General features: G+C 47.2%; 1 protein-coding gene across 1 annotated transcript; it reads left to right on the forward strand.

Annotated features, from left to right (window-relative positions):
• The first annotated feature begins 7,080 nt into the window (after nucleotides 1-7,080).
• Nucleotides 7,081-18,835, forward strand: GLUL (glutamate-ammonia ligase). The gene is made up of 6 exons (XM_060232602.1): nucleotides 7,081-7,321; nucleotides 9,937-10,098; nucleotides 12,828-12,974; nucleotides 15,313-15,440; nucleotides 15,611-15,810; nucleotides 16,954-18,835. The coding sequence occupies exons 1-6, from the start codon at nucleotides 7,156-7,158 to the stop codon at nucleotides 17,270-17,272; spliced, it is 1,122 nt and encodes a 373-aa protein (XP_060088585.1). The 5' UTR covers nucleotides 7,081-7,155; the 3' UTR covers nucleotides 17,273-18,835.
• Nucleotides 18,836-19,408: the final 573 nt, after the last annotated feature.

Here is a 19,408-nt window from a genome sequence, read left to right on the forward strand (position 1 = left end):
GCCCCCCTCCCCTCCCCGCGCGTGTCCCAAGCAAGCACGCAGAGGGCTGCACGTCTAAATCCGTTTTGCAAATGCGCAGCCCGGGGTTGCAATTCCTTACAAGCACCACGTTTGGGAGACTAGGCAGGGGGACGCGCGTGCGCGCCGTGCAGACACCACCGTGCCCGGCAAACCCCCAAAAGAGAATGCATGCATGCTCTTTGCTTTCCGCTCCTGCCTTTCTCTCCGAGCTCATTATTTTGCCTCCGTCCTTTTTTCACCCAAGGCGAGCCCTCTCTTCCCTCCTCTCGCCCATCAGGCGCGAGCTCATGTTGTCCTCTTCCCCTGCTTTCCTTTGCCAGCTTCTCCCCCACCCCCCGCCTTCCTTCCCTCCCTCCTCCTTTCTCCTTTGCCCAATGGCTGCGAGCCATGAGCCCCCACATCAGCTGATCAGGTCGAGCCTCACGTCTGGAAGGAGCCAATCAGCGGGCTGGGGGACTGGCGCTGGGCAGCCCTTAAAGGAGGCGGCCGGCAGCCCCTGAGCCTGTATTGCTGAGCATGGGAGAGCCTTGTGACACCACCGGCTAACCGAGTCCGCCTTTTCCCGCAATAACATCTCTCGTTCTCCTGCAACATCAGCCCAGGTAACAAGGAGCGCCTTTGCACTGCAGTGCCTAGGAATGGACCGCGGTATGCACGAGAAAGGCCGGGGCCAACGCTCAGAAGACACCCCCCACGGAGGAATTGGGGAAGGGGGAGAGAGGGGTGAATTTCAAGGCCGGTGCCTCTGCAGTTCTCTCTGGTGTTGGTTTTAAAGAGGGCAGTGGTCTGCAGGGGAAAGCTGTCTTTTGTAGAACCGGGTTGGTGTATAATCTAAGGGTGATCTGCCATGATGCTGTTCACAGGGCTAGTGAGGGGGCGGGCAGACTGGACGGGGAGATTTTTAGTTCTGAGAAATCCCTGCGGTTCCTTTGCACGCTTGCAGAATGGGGGTGTCTTGTGCCTCTGGCAGGGAAAAGCATTTGGGGAAATATTTGCATTGGCATAGATTTTTTTTTTAAAAAATGTAGTCTAGTTTTTCCTCTGCTCACTATATAAATGTGCTTTGTTTAGTTAAAAACAAAACTCCCAAATTTGTATTAGGCAAAGAGGTCCTGCTTTTGGATAGACAATGGGAACTGTGTCTGGGAGTGAAAGGTTTTTGCTTTTTCCTTACAGGTCTTAGGGCAAGTTTTTCTAGCCCCGATCCTTGAAGGTACCTTTGTATATTACAAGTGGACACTCTTGTCGTTTATGTAAAGGGGGGGGGGGGATGGTAGGCATATGTGGATGTGTGTTAAGTAATCATGGCTCTTTAAAGAGCTTCTATCCATTGCATCTTCTGCACTTTTCAGGGAGTGGAAATCTCCAGTCTGGATTGCTTTTAAAAATGGGAAGGCTCCTTAAAAGCAAGAGGGCAGCTGAACTGGAGAGAGTAGATGGATGAAATGGTCTTTTGCCAAAGTGGACAGGGGAGGGTTCTCTATAAGGAGGGAGGATTCATCACTCACTCACACAGAGAAAGAGAGGGAACCTGCCTCCTCTCACAGAAGCAAAAGCAAAACTCCACATTGCTGGAAGAATTCATAGACTTCTCCCGAAAAGGGTTACACAGGAATCCACTGAGACTGTTACTTGAAGGCTCAGTTTGTCCCTACACTAAGTACGGTGGTGATGGAGGGGACTAGATAACAAACCAGTGGAAGCCAACAGGTGTGCAGAAGCATTTCACACATTTGTTAGACTTCAAGTATACATGAAAGGTAAGGCTGTACCAGCCACCTATGTCATGCAGGTACACTAGTTACAATGCTGTGGTTGGCCACAATGGTCAATGTAGTTTGCTCCTTTAAAGCATGAAATGGTCAAGGTAAAGAAAGTGTTTTTAAAAAATTCTGAAACCATCTGGGCTTCTCAAGGTACAGGTCACCACTGGCCTTTTGTATGAGTAGGAAGCAGCCAGGATGTGTTGGGAAAGAGAGAGAAAGCCGAAAGTGTCATGCTGTCTGATAGGTGGCTTAGATTCACACTGCTGGGCAGCAGTTGCCCGGAACGGCTGTCCCTGGAAGGGAGCAATTGGAAGAGATGATTTCTGCAGACCAGCTCTGAGTTGAAAAGTTGAAAAGAAAATGGGAGGGGAGGGTATATTTATTTTGCATTAACCAGGGCTACAGCTTGTGGCAGCGGCAGCAAACGGTCTGCTGCGAGCTACTAAGAAATCTGCTACCTTCGTTTGCTGTATCGTGTTTAAAGCACTAGTTCCAAGTGAGAGCACAAAGAGAGAACATAATTCTTCTGAAAGAAGAGCCTGCAAACCTGCTTGGCTGCCCAGTCCTTTCGACAGAGTTCAGAATAGGTCACAAGCTTTTGTAGTCTTGCAAACCTGTTTCCTACCTTGGCGTGCTGCAAAATGCATCTTCCAAGGGGAGTCTCAGTTCCCTGGTGAATGTCCCTGTGTATTCTTGTAGAAATACGCCTACGGCTTCCTAACATAACATGAGCAGCAATGGCTACTAGCAGAACTTCTCCTTAATAAGTTTTAAATAGTTTGAAGCTTTAGAAAATTGTGACGGGCAAGATAACTGTAACAAGAGACAGGCAGAAGGATGGGGTGGAAGAACCAACAGTGGAACATCCTTAAAAACACCTTGCAAAATTTATCAGATTTTATTATTTTCTCATCCTAAACAAGCAGGAGATTGTCACTCAGCAGTGCAGCATCTGCTTTGTGAGCAGGAGGTCCTGGGTTCAATCCCTGGCATCTCCAGTTAAAAAGAATCAGATAGCAGGTGACGTAAAAAAAACTTCTGCCTGAAACCCTGGAGAGTCTCTGCCAGTTGGAATAGATGGTACTGATAGACCAAGGGTCTGGTGCTCAGCATAAAGTTCCTCCATTTTATCCTCAAGATAACCCTGTGATGTAGATAAGGCTGAGAGGGCGTGAGCAGCCCTGGGTCACCCAGCAAACGTTAGTGGGGAAGTGCAGATTGGAAATGGAATCTCCCAGGCTGACTCTCTTAACCATGGCACCACACCAGCTCCACGCTTAATGGATGTTCTGCTGCAGCCAAACTAGAACTCCACCACCCATTGTGAATGCAGGGTCAGCCCTAGACTGTCTGGCACACTAGGCAATGCTAATGTCTGTCATGCGCCCCCCGCCCCTCGCACTTATAACGTCACTGAGTCACATGGAGGGCGCCCAATTTGATGCCAGTTTGGTGAGAGGAAATTTGATGTAGTGGTATTGACTCTTAGCTGTAGTATCTGGGAGAACCGGGTTTGATTCCCCACTCCTCCACTTGCACCTGCTGGAATGGCCTTGGGTCAGCCATAGCTCTGGCGGAGGTTGTCCTTGAAAGGGCAGCTGCTGTGAGAGCCCTCTCAGCACCACCCACCTCATAGGGTGTCTGTTGTGGGGGAGGAAGGTAAAGGAGATTGTGAGCTGCTCCGAGACTCTGAGAATTTAGAGTGGGGGGCGGGCTATAAATCCAATATCATCTTCTTCGGTGCCCCCAGAAGACCAGTGCCCTAGGTAATCGCCTAGTTTGCCAAGTGGCAGGGACGGCCCTGTGTGAAAGGGGATTGATCTCTGTGACCTGTCCGTTCGGTTTCTCCTGTGGCTACTCGCTACTTCCCCCCACCCAAAGGACAGAACTAGTTCATTATCGGCTATAGAGTGCCGTACAACTCTGAATGGGGGGAGGGGGAAGGCTCCTGATCTTAACTGCCCATGTTAATGCTGGGAAATCAGCCTTAGAATGCTGGGAAATCAGCTTCAACCTACACTGTTTCAGGGCAGATTCAGTCTAACAGCGAGTAACTGGCTGGAGCGTAACATTGCAGTCTTATGTAATCTTATGCATAGTTGTGCCAGTCCAAGCATGCTGTTTTCAATGGATTTAGCACTTGAGTGATTCTGCACAGGACTGGTACTGACAGCTCAAGCTCTGTAACATGCGCAAGGTTTTCTGAGCCTTCCTGAAACCACCTCCTTCCCTTTATACAATAGGAAACTGACTTCTTGCTGTGGAGTATATCGTATTACATGTTTGGGAACAACACGTTACTGGAAGGGATCTCTCAGGTGCTAAAAATAGGGGTAAACAGCTACCGCAGTTTGCACCAGGATGATGCAAAGTTGAAGCGGATGTCGAGGTGCCGCTGGGATTCTGATTGAATGGCATCGTAAGAAAAATGCCGGCAGCGGAGAGGATGGTGCCGTTGACACTGTACCTCTTGATGGGGGAGTGCAATCCTAAGCAGAGCCACTTCCCTTCTAAGACTTCAATGGACTTAGAAGGGTGTGTGTAACTCTGTTTAGGACAGCACTGTGTATTTCTATATGATACGTTATGCTTGGCCTTGAGACCAAGCCCTATGAGGAAAGGTTGAAGGAGCTGGGTATGTTTAGCCTGGAAAGGAGATGACTGAGAGGTGACATGATCACCATCTTGAAGGGCTGTCTTCTAGAGGATGGTTGCAGAATTGTTTTCTGTGGTTCCAGAAGGCTGGACCAGAACCAGAGGATTGAAATTAAATCAAAAGAGTTTCCGGCTGAAGATTAGGAAGAACTTCCTGACTGTTAGAGCGGTTCCTTAGTGGAACAGGCTTCCTCGAGAGGTGGTGGGCTCTCCTTCCTTGGAGGTTTTTCAACAGAGGCTAGATGGCCATCTGACAGCAATGCTGATTCTGTGAGTTAGGCAGATCATGAGAGGGAGGGCAGGAAGGGTTGCGTTCAGTGTTTAGTTCTTGTGGCCCTTTTGACACTTTGGGGTTAGTCAGAATTTTTTCTCTAGGCCAGGTTGGCGAGGGTTTCTGGAGGTTTTTTTGCCATCTTGTGGGCATGGAGCAGAGGTCACTGTTTGTGTGTGAGGGGAGGTATTTGTGAATTCCCTGCGTTGTGCAGGGGGTTGGACTAAATGACCCTGGAGGTCCCTTCCAACTCTATGATTCTGATTTGAAGGCAAATGAACAGAACACCCCTGGCTTTGCTATCCTGGATGCGTATTTCAAGCAAGTCACTTCTCACCGTAACAACTTGGATTGGGACCAACCAAATGACAAGTAGCAGTGCATGAGTTTTTGAGTTCACTAGAACCCTTCATCAGAATGGATTCTACCCTTTCTCATCTTTTCCCATACTGTGTCTTCTCCTTTACCCAATGATGTGAAAGGGTACATTTGCCAGTAAAAACCTAAGCAGAGCGCTGGGGTGCACCTTATTTGCACAGACAAGTCTGTGTAAATCACCTTTCCTTTGCAAATACCTTTCCAATCGTACTGATGGACTTTTTTGCTTCTGTAAAATAACTAGGAGCTAGTCATTTTCTAGAAGCAAAAAGTCCATCAGTACGATTGGAAAGATATTTGCAAAGGAAAGGTTGTTTATTGCCTGGATCTGTGCACTATAGCCAGCGAAGGCCATGCTTCCATCTCTTAAGTGGAGGAACACCTTTTACCCTTTACCTAATTGCACCCTAATGTGGTGATCTACGGAACATAAGAGCCCTGATGGAGCAGACCAGTGGTCCATCCTAATCTCATACAGTGGCCAACCAGTTCCTCTAGAGGGCCAATAACAGGGCATAGAGGATGAGGTGTTCCATTGATGTTGCCTCGGGGTGCTGGGATTCAGAGGAATAGTGATTAGTAGCCAGACCTGCACTTGAGGATAATTATAGCTGCATTGTGGATTTTGTTTCTGCACTGAAATGTGATAGGAGTCTTAATGAGACAGTAAGTGCCTGTACAAGCTGGGATCATAGTCTCTTAGCTATTTGATTGATCATAGGGTTTCCGGCTCTGGGTTGGAAACTTGGAGGAAGTGCTTGGGAAGGGGAGAAAGCTTGTATAGTCCAACCTTTGAAGCTGCCCTATCCTCCAAGAGAACTGATCTCTGTAGATTGAGGGCAGGGTCTTTTCTGTCACTGCACCTAATCTCTGGAACTCTCTTCCAGTTGAGCCCTACTGGTCTTGACCAGGCAGGTGCAAACTTTTCTTTTGGGACAGGCTGTCTGTCAGCTGGTTTGTCTTTTGCATTTTGTGGTCAGTTTTCTGATTTCGTTGTAATGTTAACACACATTTCCTGCAGCAGCTGTTTGAAAAGATGATGGATATGTTTCTTAAGTAGATATTTTTCCACTTGGCACCTAATTTTTGTGTGTGTGTTGATCTGTGTGTATGTGTGTGTACATGCATGGCCCGTGCAATCTTATAATACGCATTTGTTGTTGCAGCAACAGATGCTTTCAGTATGGCAGCAAGGAATTTTTTTCTTAAACTCCACTGATTAATTCCCTCAAACTGCTCAGTTTCCCTATCAAAACTCTGTAGAAAAGGAACAGAAAATACTGGCCAGAGGCAAATGGAAGCAACATATAGATGGCTGAAGGCCCATAAAAGGCCTGATGTTGAGATAAGGATGACACACAGACTGAACCACCAGTACTGAAGTGAAAGCCACACCTGGCCGTGATGGTCTGTGGTTATAGTAAGGGGCATTCCTCCATCCGTATTTACTCATGATAAAAGCAAAACGCACCTGGTACTAGCGCTGCATTTAATACTGGAATTGCCAGCAGATGAATGTGTTGGCACTGTACCTGCTTTATAGACATGCACCGACTTAGATCTTGGAATTTGCATAACATTTCCAAGCCGCACGCAGCATTTCTCAACCATTAGCTGTGTGTTTCAACCTGACGTTACAGTCACTTCAGATCATGCAGAAGAAGAAGGCCGATTATGCAATGGCATCTGTGCCAGCAATTAAGAATCTAGCTTTTTATGGCATATTGCATAAAAGCACTTGGGCAATAAAATTCAGTTGCCTTCCAGCGTACGAGCCTTTTTATGTCCCAGTTGCTTACGCACAGCCTGGCTTCCAGTAAGCAGAAGTCATTCTGTAGTTTTCACTGGGGTTAATGGTGATTTGAAGACTTTGCTCATGAACTCCAATAAGGTATATAAAGTTGCTTGGTAAACTGTTTGGCCATATTCTGGATAGTAGACGAGAAAGCGACAGTATCCCTCCCCCACATGGTGGGTGGCAAGAATGGCTTTCAAACACGGCATTCCATTTCCCTGCTCCTTTCCCCACCACTTTACAGGCTTTCTGTGACAGCTTCTCCAGCCATGGCCACCTCGGCGAGCTCTCACCTCAGCAAAGCTGTAAAACAAATGTATATGAAACTGCCCCAAGGAGAAAAAGTGCAAGCCATGTACATATGGATTGATGGGACTGGCGAGTTCTTGAGATGTAAAACCAGGACGCTGGAACGTGAGCCCAAGAATGTCCAAGGTAAGCGAATACCCCATCTCAGGAGGGCAAGAATTCACCTTTACCTAGACTGCAAGCGCTGTCTGGCTTACTAAGCGATATTAAGTCTCTTCTTCTGGCTCTGTGGTGTCACTTGCCATGTTTCCTGGCCAAGAACTACCAAGCAAATGGTAACCATTGTTTGCATTGCATAAATGACGGGCAACACTTTTCATTTGAATTTGGCATTTTCCGTTAGGTAAAAGACAGTCAAAAATCCAATTGCTGAGTTGCAGATTCACGGAGGGTTCTTAGTGGTGGAAAATTCAGTTTCTGCCTTACTCTGCACCTTGGTTGGCCAGAAAAAAATGGGGACATTCCCTAAAGTGGTACGTTCTTAGTACTAAAATGAAGCATCCCTCAGTCTGAACTATATGGGAAATCAGAAGACTGATGAGAGGGTTTTTTTAAAGAAGAAATTTGTACCTGTTGGCCTATGGAAACTTCCTTGGAATACTAGAGCCAGGAGGCAGGGGCAGGCTTTATTCAATCGCCACTCTGAATATCCTCCAGGCCTCCAGTCAGGGTCAGTCATCAGAGGTCGCCATGACTTCCAGGTGCTCTCTCACATGCACACACAAAAATAAAAAGTTCTAGTTCAATTAATCTGTTGGTTTGCAAAACACTATAAGTCTTGGGGTTTTTTTATTTCAAAAGGTGGCAATGCTATTAGACCACCCCTGTTCTGCTATTAGATCACCCCTGTTCACTGACTCACAAACAGTGTAGAAAGGAAAGGTTCCCTGTGAAAGCACCAGTCGTTTCTGACTCTGGGGTGATGTTGCTTTCACAACGTTTTCACGGCAGACTTTTTACAGGGTGGTTTGCCATTGCCTTCCCCAGTCATTTACACTCCACACACCCCCCAACAAGCTGGGTACTCATTTTACCGACCTCAGATGGATAGAAGGCTGAGTGAAACTGGAGCCAGCTACCTGAAAACCCCGCTTCCACCGGGAATCGAACTCAAGTCGTGAGCAGAGCTTAGGACTGCAGTACTGCAGCTTTAACATTCTGCGCCACGGGGCTCTTAAACAGTGTAGAGACAGTGCCAAAAAAAAATCTTCTGTATGATGTGAGGGAGTGTAGATCTTGGGAGCCTGGAAGGATGGGTTTATCGCAAGGCAGGCCAGTCTGTCTTTAGAGCAACTCTTCTTGTTTACTGCATCAGCACCATGGTATCTGACCATTCCTTCTCCATCCTAGGATTAGGTGGCAAGAGAAGGAGAGAAAAGCCAGCCATGAATTTGCTGCATGTTTAAAGAGCTGGCTATTTTAAAACATTTTTTTTGTGCACTGCTCCAAACAAAAACAACCATCCCAACACATTTAAATAGCTTTAGGATTTCTTCACGTTGCTACGGAACTGGCCGGAAACAGTTATGAAACCAATCTAGCCCGTATGACCAATTAGGATCATTGAGTCGAGTGCTTTGTTGTCATTCTGAAGAGAATGAGCGGCTGGCACGGCTTTCTCCATCTTGACCATATGAAAGGGCTAAAGCTGGCTTGGGAGGATTAACCAGTTTAATGCCACTTCAAAGGTCCTTACATTCTTTCCTCTTGCCCTGTCCTAACGTTGGATGTGCTTATTGAGTACGAACACAGACATATCTGGCACAGTAATGAAAGGTTCGCAGCACACAAACATTGCTTGAACCCAGTACTGCTGGATACCTTACAGATGCTTGAATTGCATATTAAAAAAAAATCAGAAGCCACTGTTCCATTACAAGGTGACATTTTTTGGTAGAGGAAAGATACGGAAAATGCACGACCGAGGAAACCCAACAGAAGGGTGCAGAGAGGCAGAGAAGCTACACTCCAGAAAGTTTGCAAGCCGTTTGTGCAGTGTTTTCAAGCTGGTTTGTCTACAACAATGAAGACTAGAAACTTGCATTTTTTGAAACATTAAGTCTTGAGAATTCTAGTTTTGCCCCTGCAGGGCAGAGACTGCTGTATGGTTTCATTAGATGTGAATCAGTGGTAACAGCTTATGGGTGGGGGGTGTTGCCATTGCAGGAGGGCATCCTAGAGGTGCGCATGGGCTGGTCAACAGTGAGAACCTATAGGAACAGTGGGCTTCGTAGTTTCCTTTCATTTTGGGACTTCAACAGTTGGCTGTTTCAGCTGCTGCAGTGTGAATAGGGAAGCATCTGGGCCTTTGCTATGTTCAGCGTGTCTGCTGTAAGACGGAAATCCAGTGAAGCTGTTTTCTACACAATTACCAAAGATGGATTTTGTCAATGCCGTAGTCTTTGGAGGCGGGGGTCAAATTAAAATAGGAAACATTCCCCCCCCCCCAAAAAAAAAAGCTTCCTCAAGAATTACATTCAAGCAGAAGACTACAGTCCTTTAGAGTCAAAGCCCACTGAAATCAAAAGGGTTAGACTGGAATAACTGTGCATAGTACTAATGAATGAAAATCACAAGAGTCTGTTGGATACAATTTTCTCTTCTGTTGTATATTTCCCTTGTAGGATTAGTGTTTCTTAAATAGTAGCAGGAATCCTTACAATAGCATAAACAATTCACAGATTTCTTTCCCAAAATGTGGTTCGAGTCTTTTTCCTAAGGCTGTGTCCTTCTGTTTCCAGATTTACCAGAGTGGAATTTCGACGGCTCCAGCACTTTCCAGGCTGAGGGTTCCAACAGTGACATGTACCTTGTGCCGTCTGCTATGTTCCGTGACCCTTTCCGCAAAGACCCCAACAAGCTGGTGCTCTGTGAAGTCTTTAAGTACAACCGCAATCCTGCAGGTATGGTCCAACCCCACTTTTCTTCATCCCATAGTCTACAGCAGGGGTGGCCAAACTGTGGCTTGGGAGCCACATGTGGCTCTCCCACACATATTGTATGGCTCTTGAAGCCTCCACCACCGCATCGGTCAGCCTTCTTGGAGAAAGCATTTCTCTCTTTTAATCACTTCTTCACGTCAAGCAAGCTGGCAGCTTGGAGAATGCATTTAAAGTTAAAGTTGCTTTCTTTCCACCTCTCCTCCGTTCCCTTTCTATTTTCCTTCCTTCCTTCCTTCCTTCCTTCCTTCCTTCCTTCCTTCCTTCCTTCCTTCCTTCCTTCCTTCCTTCCTTCCTTCCTTCCTTCCTTCCTCCCTCCCTCCCTCCCTCCCTCCCTCCCTTGTAGCTCTCAAACATCTGATGTTTATTCAGTGTGGCTCTTACGTTAAACAAGTTTGGCCACCCCTGCTCTACAGTGAGAGGAACGGTTTAACTGTAGCGTGAGAAGCTCTTGGAGTTATGCAGAATGAGCGAACCTCATGAGGCTTCGGCTGTAAGCTCTCCATATGGCAGAAGAGACATCGATAGTCTTTGCTTAGGAAGAGTTCTCCCGAGAGAAAAAAAGGAAAAGCTGTTACTCCCTTATTCATAACCTGATTTATAAAAAGGAAGTGTGGTTGCTGCTTTGCTGACTTCTAGAGAGGGAAGTAGTCAGGAAGGACAAGGACAGCTTGAGAAAAGACAGGGTTTCTCTTGATCATTTCAATGAGGTTCAGGAATAAGTAGACAGAACAAACCCCCTTAAAGGAGCAGGCATGTAGAACTGGCCTACAGAAACCCCTGTGCCTCTGTTGGTCATGGAAACTGCTGTCAAGTTGCAGCCAACGTATGGTGACCCCTCCCAACAGAGTTTTCAAGGCAAGATACAAACAGAGGTGGTTTGCCATTGCTTGTCTCTGCGTCGCAGCCCTGGAATTCCTTGGTGGTCTCCCATCCAAGTACCGACTAGGGTCAACCCTGTTAAGCTTCTGAAATCTGATAAGACTGAACTAGCCTAGTCCATCCAGGTCAGGGCACCTCTGTCTTCAAGCAATAGAAATGGATTAAAAAGAGAGCTGATACATACCATATGCTTGTAACCATTCAGCAAACCACATTAACTATGTTGTATGCCACTGGATATTATCATCCCCTTGTTTCCCCATATTTTTGGATCAGGTGTGAGTAAAGTTCTTCCCATCAAATTGGCACGGCTGTATAGATTTCTGGTTAACCAGGAAACCCCGTGCATACAATGGTACGTTGTATGGTAAATGTCTATTCATCAGTCTTTCAGGGACTTCCAAAGTGAATGACCCCACTTAAGTAATTGGAAGCCGCCCATATTATGCACCAAGAAAACAGATCAACATTTCTGATCCAGGCTTGCAGCCAAGTGCAGTGACTAGAGATAGTTGAATTAATATGAAGGCAACAGGAAGCCTTTGATCAGATGAAATCAAAATATGGGGGCAAAATAAGAATGCAAGAAATGCCGTTCCAGATCAGACCAAAGATCCATCTTGTCCATTTTTTTGTATTAGCCAACCAGATGTCTTTGGAAGTTCACTGGCAGGGCAAGCAGTTGGCAGCAAAGCCGACATCATCTGAAGCCAATTCCAACCCACAAGACATTCATTTCCAATAAGCTGATACATATTAGTTGATCCGATGGTCACATGCATCGCTTGTTGGCATGGGCCACGCCGAACTTGCCCTTTCTTCTTCCCTCTTAATCTTACTCAAGAATGTTGCGAGAATAATTCATCAGCATCTCAAAGCCTGTGGGAGCCATGCTGACCACACTGTTGCCAAGGTGAAATTTCTTGGGTTTTCTTAGCCACAGTCTTGCTGAATGGCCTTGGGCAACCAATCTGCATTCCTGACATGTAAAGAAATTATCGAGTGCCCTGACCTGGACAGCCCAGGCAAGCCCGATCTTGTCAGATCTTGCAAGCTAAGCAAGGTCAACTCTGGAAAGTACTCAAATGGATGGGAGCAGGGCTTTTTATGTAGCAGGAGCTCCTTTGCATATTTGGCTACACTCCCCTGATGTAGCCAATCCTCCAGGAGCTTACAGGGATCTTCATACAGGACCCACTGTAAGCTCCAGGAGGATTGGGCTACATCAGGGGAGTGTGACCTAATCTGCAAAGGAGTTCCTGCTACCAAAAAAAAGCCCTGGATGGGAGACCTCCTTGGAATACCAGCAGTTGGGAGGGCAGGGGCAGGCTCTATTCAGCCACCTCCCTGAATATCCTCCAGGCCCCCAATAGGGATCAGTCACCAGAAGTCAACATGATTTCCAGGTGCGCACAAGCATGCGCGGACGCATACCCCTAACATGTTTTTAAAAACAACAACAGGAAAATATAGAATGACTGGCGGGGGATCAGTTAGGAAAAACTATTAGATATTCTACACTGTAAAGATAATCTACACTGCCGTCTGAAGCAGAGCTGCACCCTTCAAAACCCATGAACTTCAGTGCACTTATGTGCACCCATGTCTCCCTCCCCACTGACCACACCACAAATATGTACTTGCTTAAATGCCTCTTACAGCATCTTTGCCTCTGCTTTATAGAGATTAGAGACCAAGTTTATCCAGGTGAGTCATGGGGACCACTCTTTTTATCTGCTTGTGCTCAAAGGCTACATACACCGGCATTGCTGCATGAATAATAACAGTCCCTTGACTTTTGCTTTCTTCAGAAACAAATATAAGGCATACCTGTAGCAAGATTATGGACATGGTGTCTACCCAAAACCCTTGGTTTGGGATGGAGCAAGAATATACCCTTCTCGGAACAGATGGACATCCGTTTGGTTGGCCTTCCAATGGCTTTCCTGGACCGCAAGGTAAGCCTCCAAGAGGGAAGTACTTATACGGTCTTAAATATACAACGGCAAAGGACAGCCTGCCACTGGAATGGCACTGCCAGGGCAGGGACTCCTTATGCTTCGCTTATACAAAATTCCCTGTTGTCTCCAAAAACGGGCTATTCAGTAGCAGGGCTGGGAAGTTCAGTAACAGTCAAAGTCTGCAGTGCAGAGCTAGGTAAACCTTTGATGTGATCCACTGGTGGATCTCCTGGCCCCACTGGTGGACCTCCTGATGGCACCTGGGGGGGTTTTGGCCACTGTGTGACACAAGAGTGTTGGACTGGATGGACCATTGGCCTGATCCAGCATGGCTTGTCTTATGTTCTTATGTGACCAAATAGAAGGAGATGTCTTGTCTGTGATAAAGAGTAGAAACATTTCAAGGGAAAGAGGCCAATAAGATTTTGGAAGCTAAAGATGGTGGTCACCCAAGGCCTCAAACAGTACTGCTACTCCTGTGCTGCTCTCGGTAACATCAGCATCCTTCACCCAAATGGTTAGGGCTTGTTGGTGACGCACAACCAAAAGCATTGCCAGTGTTGTACACAGGGCTTTGTTTTTTTGTAGTAGGAACTCCTTTGCATATTGGGCCACACACCCCTGATGTAGCCAGTCCTCCAAGAGCTTACAGTAGGTCCTGTAAGAAGAGCCTTGTAAGCTCATGGAGGATTTGGCTACATTGGGGGGTGTAGCCTAATATGTAAAAGAGTTCCTACCACAAAAAAAGCCCTGGCTGTACATAACCACACAATCTACGTAACCATGTGGCTGAAAGCTAGACATAGGGTTGGATCCAGACCAATACTCCCTCTAAGCTGTGGGGTCTTGTGAGCAAAAATTCTACTTTGTGAGCGACTGGCATTAAAGTTATGAGCGACTGCATAAATTAGTTTGCTCTGGGGCCGTCTTTCCCGAGCGAAGACAAAAATGTGTGAGCCAGAAGCTAAAAAACCGTGAGCTGGCTCACACTAACTCAGCTTAGAGGGAACACTGATCCAGACTAAATCTGATCCAGTAGAACACATTTCCTGCTTCCCCCTTCCAACTGTTCTTCACCATATGTTGCTCTGGGATTTGGGAGACCTTGAATAATGACCTGAGGGAGATCTTCAGTAGGAAGGAGGAAATCTGTAGAAATAATTTAGTGTGGATCCAACCCTGTGTACTTTACCAGGAGTGCTGCAGAAGGAACTGTGGAAGCCACAGCTGTTAAACCATTTCAGGTATTGAACAGAAACTCGAACTGCAAATTAACGGAGTTTTGGTATTAGAGATGAAATATTTTCAAACGTATTACAGTCCCTTCAAATGCATAGACTTTTATTCCAGCTCCCAACACCAGAATTGCTTAAAATAATTATTATGTATTATCATTAAAGGTCCCCTGTGCAAGCACTGAGTTGTTACCAACCTATGGGGTGATGCCACATGACGTTTTCTTGTCAGACTTTTTGTTGCGGGTGCCTTCCCCAGTTATCTGCACTTTACCCCCAGCAAGCTGGGTTCTCATTTTACTGACCTCAGAAGGGTGGAAGGCAGAGTTTGGTCCACACTACACCAAATAATGTGTTTTGCAACTGGATTTTTACAATGTAAGGATAGCAAAAATCCAGTTGCAAAATGCATTATTTAAGTGTTGTGGGAACGCACCCTGAGTCGACCTTGAGCCAGCTGCCTGAACCCAGTTTCTGATGGGATTGAACTTAGGTCATGAGCAGAGCTTGGACTGCAGTATTGCAGCTTTTACCACTCTTGCACCACAGGGCTCCTGTCATATTATCGTTAATAAGTAGTAATTAGAGAGAGAGGTAAAAAGGAGCAATGTAGATGACAGGCTAATGTTTTCACAAAGGGTCTGAAACAGAATCCTAAAAGTCGAGGTGTTCTGCAGTATTGCTGCAAACATTTGTGCAAATTCAGCTAAGCCTTACTTAAAGCACAAGGGCTGGACCGCTCTTGCTATTGGTAGTGCTAACTGGAGCACTCTTTTCAGTTGCCAACTAGGCTGGCAAAAGATATGGAAAACCCACAGACTTCTCTTGCTTTCCCCTCAGTTTGGTGCAGTGGTTAAGTGCGTGGACTCTTATCCGGGAGAACCGGGTTTGATTCCCCACTCCTCCACTTGCACCTGCTGGAATGGCCTTGAGTCAGCCGTAGCTTTGGCAGCTGCTGTGAGAGCCCTCTCAGCCCCACCCACCTCACAGGGAGTTTGTTGGGGGGGCGGAAGATAAAGGAGATTGTGAGCCGCTCTGAGACTTTGAGATTCGGATTGGAGGGCAGGATATAAATCCAATGTCATCGTCTTCTTCTGCAGGTCCGTACTATTGTGGCGTCGGTTCAGACAAAGCCTACGGCCGTGACATTGTGGAAGCCCATTACAGGGCTTGCTTATACGCGGGCATAAACATCGGAGGCACAAACGCGGAAGTGATGCCAGCGCAGGTAGGCGCTTGAGCTGAAATTGGGCTGTTCATGCCAGTCTCTCAACTTCAGGGGTTCTTCAGAGGCTCAGAGATTAGGGAGCAGGAGGTGTGAACAGCATCATGCAGAGAGGTCTCTCCCCCACCCCAGTTTCTGGTCCTAACTACATCTGTGTTTCTTTTCTATTGTAGTGGGAGTTCCAGGTGGGTCCCTGTGAAGGGGTGGAGATGGGTGACCACCTCTGGATCGCTCGATTCATCCTTCACAGAGTGTGTGAAGACTTTGGCGTCATCGTGTCTTTCGACCCCAAGCCCATCCCCGGGAACTGGAACGGAGCGGGTTGCCATACTAACTTCAGCACCAAATTGATGAGAGAGGACGGAGGCCTCAAGTAAGTGCCGTTTCCAGCCCAGAAAGCGTTGCCAGGAGGAAGCAAAGGGGGAAGAATAGAGAAACCGTTCCAGGAATTTTGCAGCTGAACTTGGGCCTGGGCTCTCTAGGAAACGTAGTTATTTACACTGCGATGTACTTCAAACCATGGCTTTCAGGTCCTTGTTGAACAGACACTATAACTGATGATCAAGAGGCCTACCTTCAGATGATCACACTAAACACAGTTAAACCATGGTTCTGCATGATGTTAAAACTCACCTAGAGCCCTGCTTACGGTCCCATTACTGGCAACAGGTGTTGGTGTTGAGAAAATTCAGTTGGTCCTTCTGCTCTACAACAGGGGTTCCCAACCCCTGGGCTGGGGACCAATACCGGGCCATGGCCTGTTTGCAACGGGTCACACAGCCTCTCCGCCCCCCTCCAACGGCGCCTCCTCCTCCCCCCATTTTTACCATTTTAAGGCCGGGGAAGGGAAAGAGTCGTTCGCTGCTGCAGCAGTTTCTCCACCAATCAGCTGATCAGTGGGGGGGGGGGCGGCCTGGGAGGTGCTTCATGACCCCTTCCCTGGCCTTAAAATGGTGAAAATGGGGGTGGGGGGAGGAGGTGGTGAAGCTGCGTGGGGGGAGGGCGGGAAAGGAGAGAGGAGGAAATGGGGGAGGAAAATGGGGAGGGGAGAAGGCACCATGCGGGGAGGCCGAATTGGGTACCTCCACCCTGCCAGTTCTGGGGCCACGGTCAGCGGGCCAGCCCTGGGGCCAGGCTCTAGGGCCAAAAAGGTTGAGGACCACTGCTCTACAGTACTTAGTTATGAAGAGAAACATGGAGAGCCAGTTTGGTGTAGTGGTTAAGTGTGCGGTCTCTTATCTGGGAGAACCGGGTTTGATTCCCCACTCCTCCACTTGCACCTGCTGGCATGGCCTTGGGTCAGCCATAGCTCTGGCAGGGGTTGTCCTTGAAAGGGCAGCTGCTGTGAGAGCCCTCTCCAGCCTCACCCACCTCACAGGGTGTCTGTTGTGGGGGAGGAAGGTAAAGGAGATTGTGAGCCGCTCTGAGACTCTTCGGAGTGGAGGGCGGGATATAAATCCAATATCTTCTTCTTCTTCCCCAAGGATTCAGCAGCCTCCTTTTCTCTCTTGTACAGGCACATTGAAGAGGCCATTGAGAAGCTGGGCAAACGCCACCAGTACCACATCCGTGCTTATGACCCCAAAGGGGGGCTGGATAATGCCAGGCGCCTGACTGGTTTCCACGAGACATCGAACATCCATGAATTCTCTGCTGGGGTAGCCAACCGAGGTGCCAGCATCCGCATTCCGAGGAGCGTAGGCCAAGAGAAGAAGGGTTACTTTGAAGACCGCCGACCCTCCGCCAACTGTGATCCTTACGCTGTGACCGAGGCACTAGTCCGCACTTGCCTCCTCAACGAAACTGGGGATCAGCCCTTTGAGTACAAGAACTAAGTGAACTTTGCCCCCCGCCACAAGCACCCATTCTCTTCCTCCTTCTGTATTTTCGCTGTTATAGATGTTAATCCTGAGGGCATGAGAAAACCATGTGCGTGCCCCCTCCCCTCCACATACACACTCGTTCTGGTTTTGTTTTTCTTGTGGGAAGGGAGGGGAAGTTTAGTCTCTTTCTGTGTTTATTCTGTCGCTCAAGAGGCAGAGAAGTGGAAGAGTGGGCATTAGAGGGGGGGGGGAAATGCCCCCGTTAACCACTATTTCATCTAATTCATTTGTACGTCCTGACAGTGTTTGGCGGCTTCCAGGAATGATCCAATTGGGATGGAAATTTTGAGGAAAATTTATGGCTAGGCCTCTGCCTCCCTTTTCCTGAGCACTACTGAATTCAGTGAGAAATGCACAAAAAATGTTGCTGTACATTAACTGTTTGCTTCAGTGGCGTTCAGACATTGAGGAATTTGTGTGGGACTCACACCAGACCTTCATCTCTGGTGGCACAAGGCATATCCTGTGTTCTCCATCAAGATTCTTCAAGGGCAGAAGGCTGTTCTGATAGCATCATATATGGGATACAGGGTACCTGGGCCAAGATGATCCCTTTTTTGCCGGAACTGAACCTCTGATAATCCTTACGGCAGATTGTCAGGAGGGTTTTCACCCTGAAGTTTTAAAAACAAATCCCTACGGAATTATTAAAAGTCCTCAAACGTTTTGATCTGTTTCTGGAAGCCATATGACTTTTCTGTTTCTAACACAGAGTGAAGTAGTATTTTTATATTTAAATGTTTTTTTAAAAGCAAAAAAAAATTCCACTAAATCAGCCATTTGTGGGAAGGGCTGAGGTTACAGCAGGTGCTTGTTAGCTGTTTAAGATTCAGTTACGGAATGAGGAGAAAAGGCTTTTGGGGGAGAGAGAAAAGCTGCAGGTTTTTTTGTTTTCGTTTCCAGGGGTGGCTTTGATGGCTCATTAAGGACAAGGGGTTATCCGTTTACAAGCTTGTAAGTTAAAACAGGTATTAATTTTTTTTCTTTTAATTTAAAATGGAAGCCACTGGGCTGTCTCAGGCAGGGCTGCGTGCGGCCGGCTGTGGCAAGGAAGATATATTTGTGTTTTTCGATAAGAGTTGGCTGGTCAACTTTCACCATGTTATTGATGATGATTTGGCAGGGAAGGGGGCGGGAAGGGGAACGAGCACGTTAAAAATTTCCAGTAGGATTTGCATGGCAACCGAAGTGGGGCTTTTGATAGAGAAGAAAACAAAATGGGTTTTTAGATTTTAAATAACATGTTTTTAGGGCTTTCTAAAAGTTGTACATTTTTACAGAGAGCAGTGCTATTCCTGTAGGTACGTCCTGGTGTTTGAAAATGCCTGCCGCTTCTTGCCAGGACCACCTCACCCCACCCCAGACTAACAAACATAGTTGCCTTCAGAGGTAACGCTAGTGGGTTCAAACGTTCCGGGATCTTGTCACTTGGTATCTTGGATGGTGCCGATCATGTTCCGCTGCATTTGGACTTTGGAATAGTTTTTTTTTTTTTAAATAAAAAAGTCAAACCTAGTCCTCCGTCTCTGTGGTTTGAGTTTCCACTCCAGTGTGGTTGGTTTTCTGGATTTGTCTCTGCCATCAGTACTGAGATACAAGGGGGCAGGGCGCTACGGGAACTTAAGATCTGCCTAGGTCGGAAGGCTGTTTCGAGGTCCACCAGTGGCAGGAGGTCCACCAGTGGGGTCAGGACACTAGAAGCCCTCCCACTGTGCTCCCCTCTCAAGCACCATCTAGTTAAGGCCTTAGTTCCAAACTCATTTTAGCTCATATTTGTGTCCATGAGAGCCGGTTTGGTGTAGTGGTTAAATGCATGGACTCTTATCTGGGAGAAACGGGTTTGATTCCCCACTCCTCTGCTTGCAGCTGCTGGAATGGTCTTGGGTCAGCCATAGCTCTTGTAGGAGTTGTCCTTGAAAGGGCAGCTTCTGGGAGAGCTCTCAGCCACACCTACCTCACAGGGTGTCTGTTCGAGGGGAAGATAAAGGAGATTGTAAGCCGCTCTGAGACTGAAATTCAGAGTACAGGACAGGCTATAAATCCAATATCTTCTATGTTGCATCAACAACGCATGGCCACACCCTTGTA

The sequence above is a fragment of the Heteronotia binoei genome, chromosome 2 (assembly GCF_032191835.1).
Source record: "Heteronotia binoei isolate CCM8104 ecotype False Entrance Well chromosome 2, APGP_CSIRO_Hbin_v1, whole genome shotgun sequence".
Taxonomy (NCBI): Eukaryota; Metazoa; Chordata; class Lepidosauria; order Squamata; family Gekkonidae; genus Heteronotia; species Heteronotia binoei.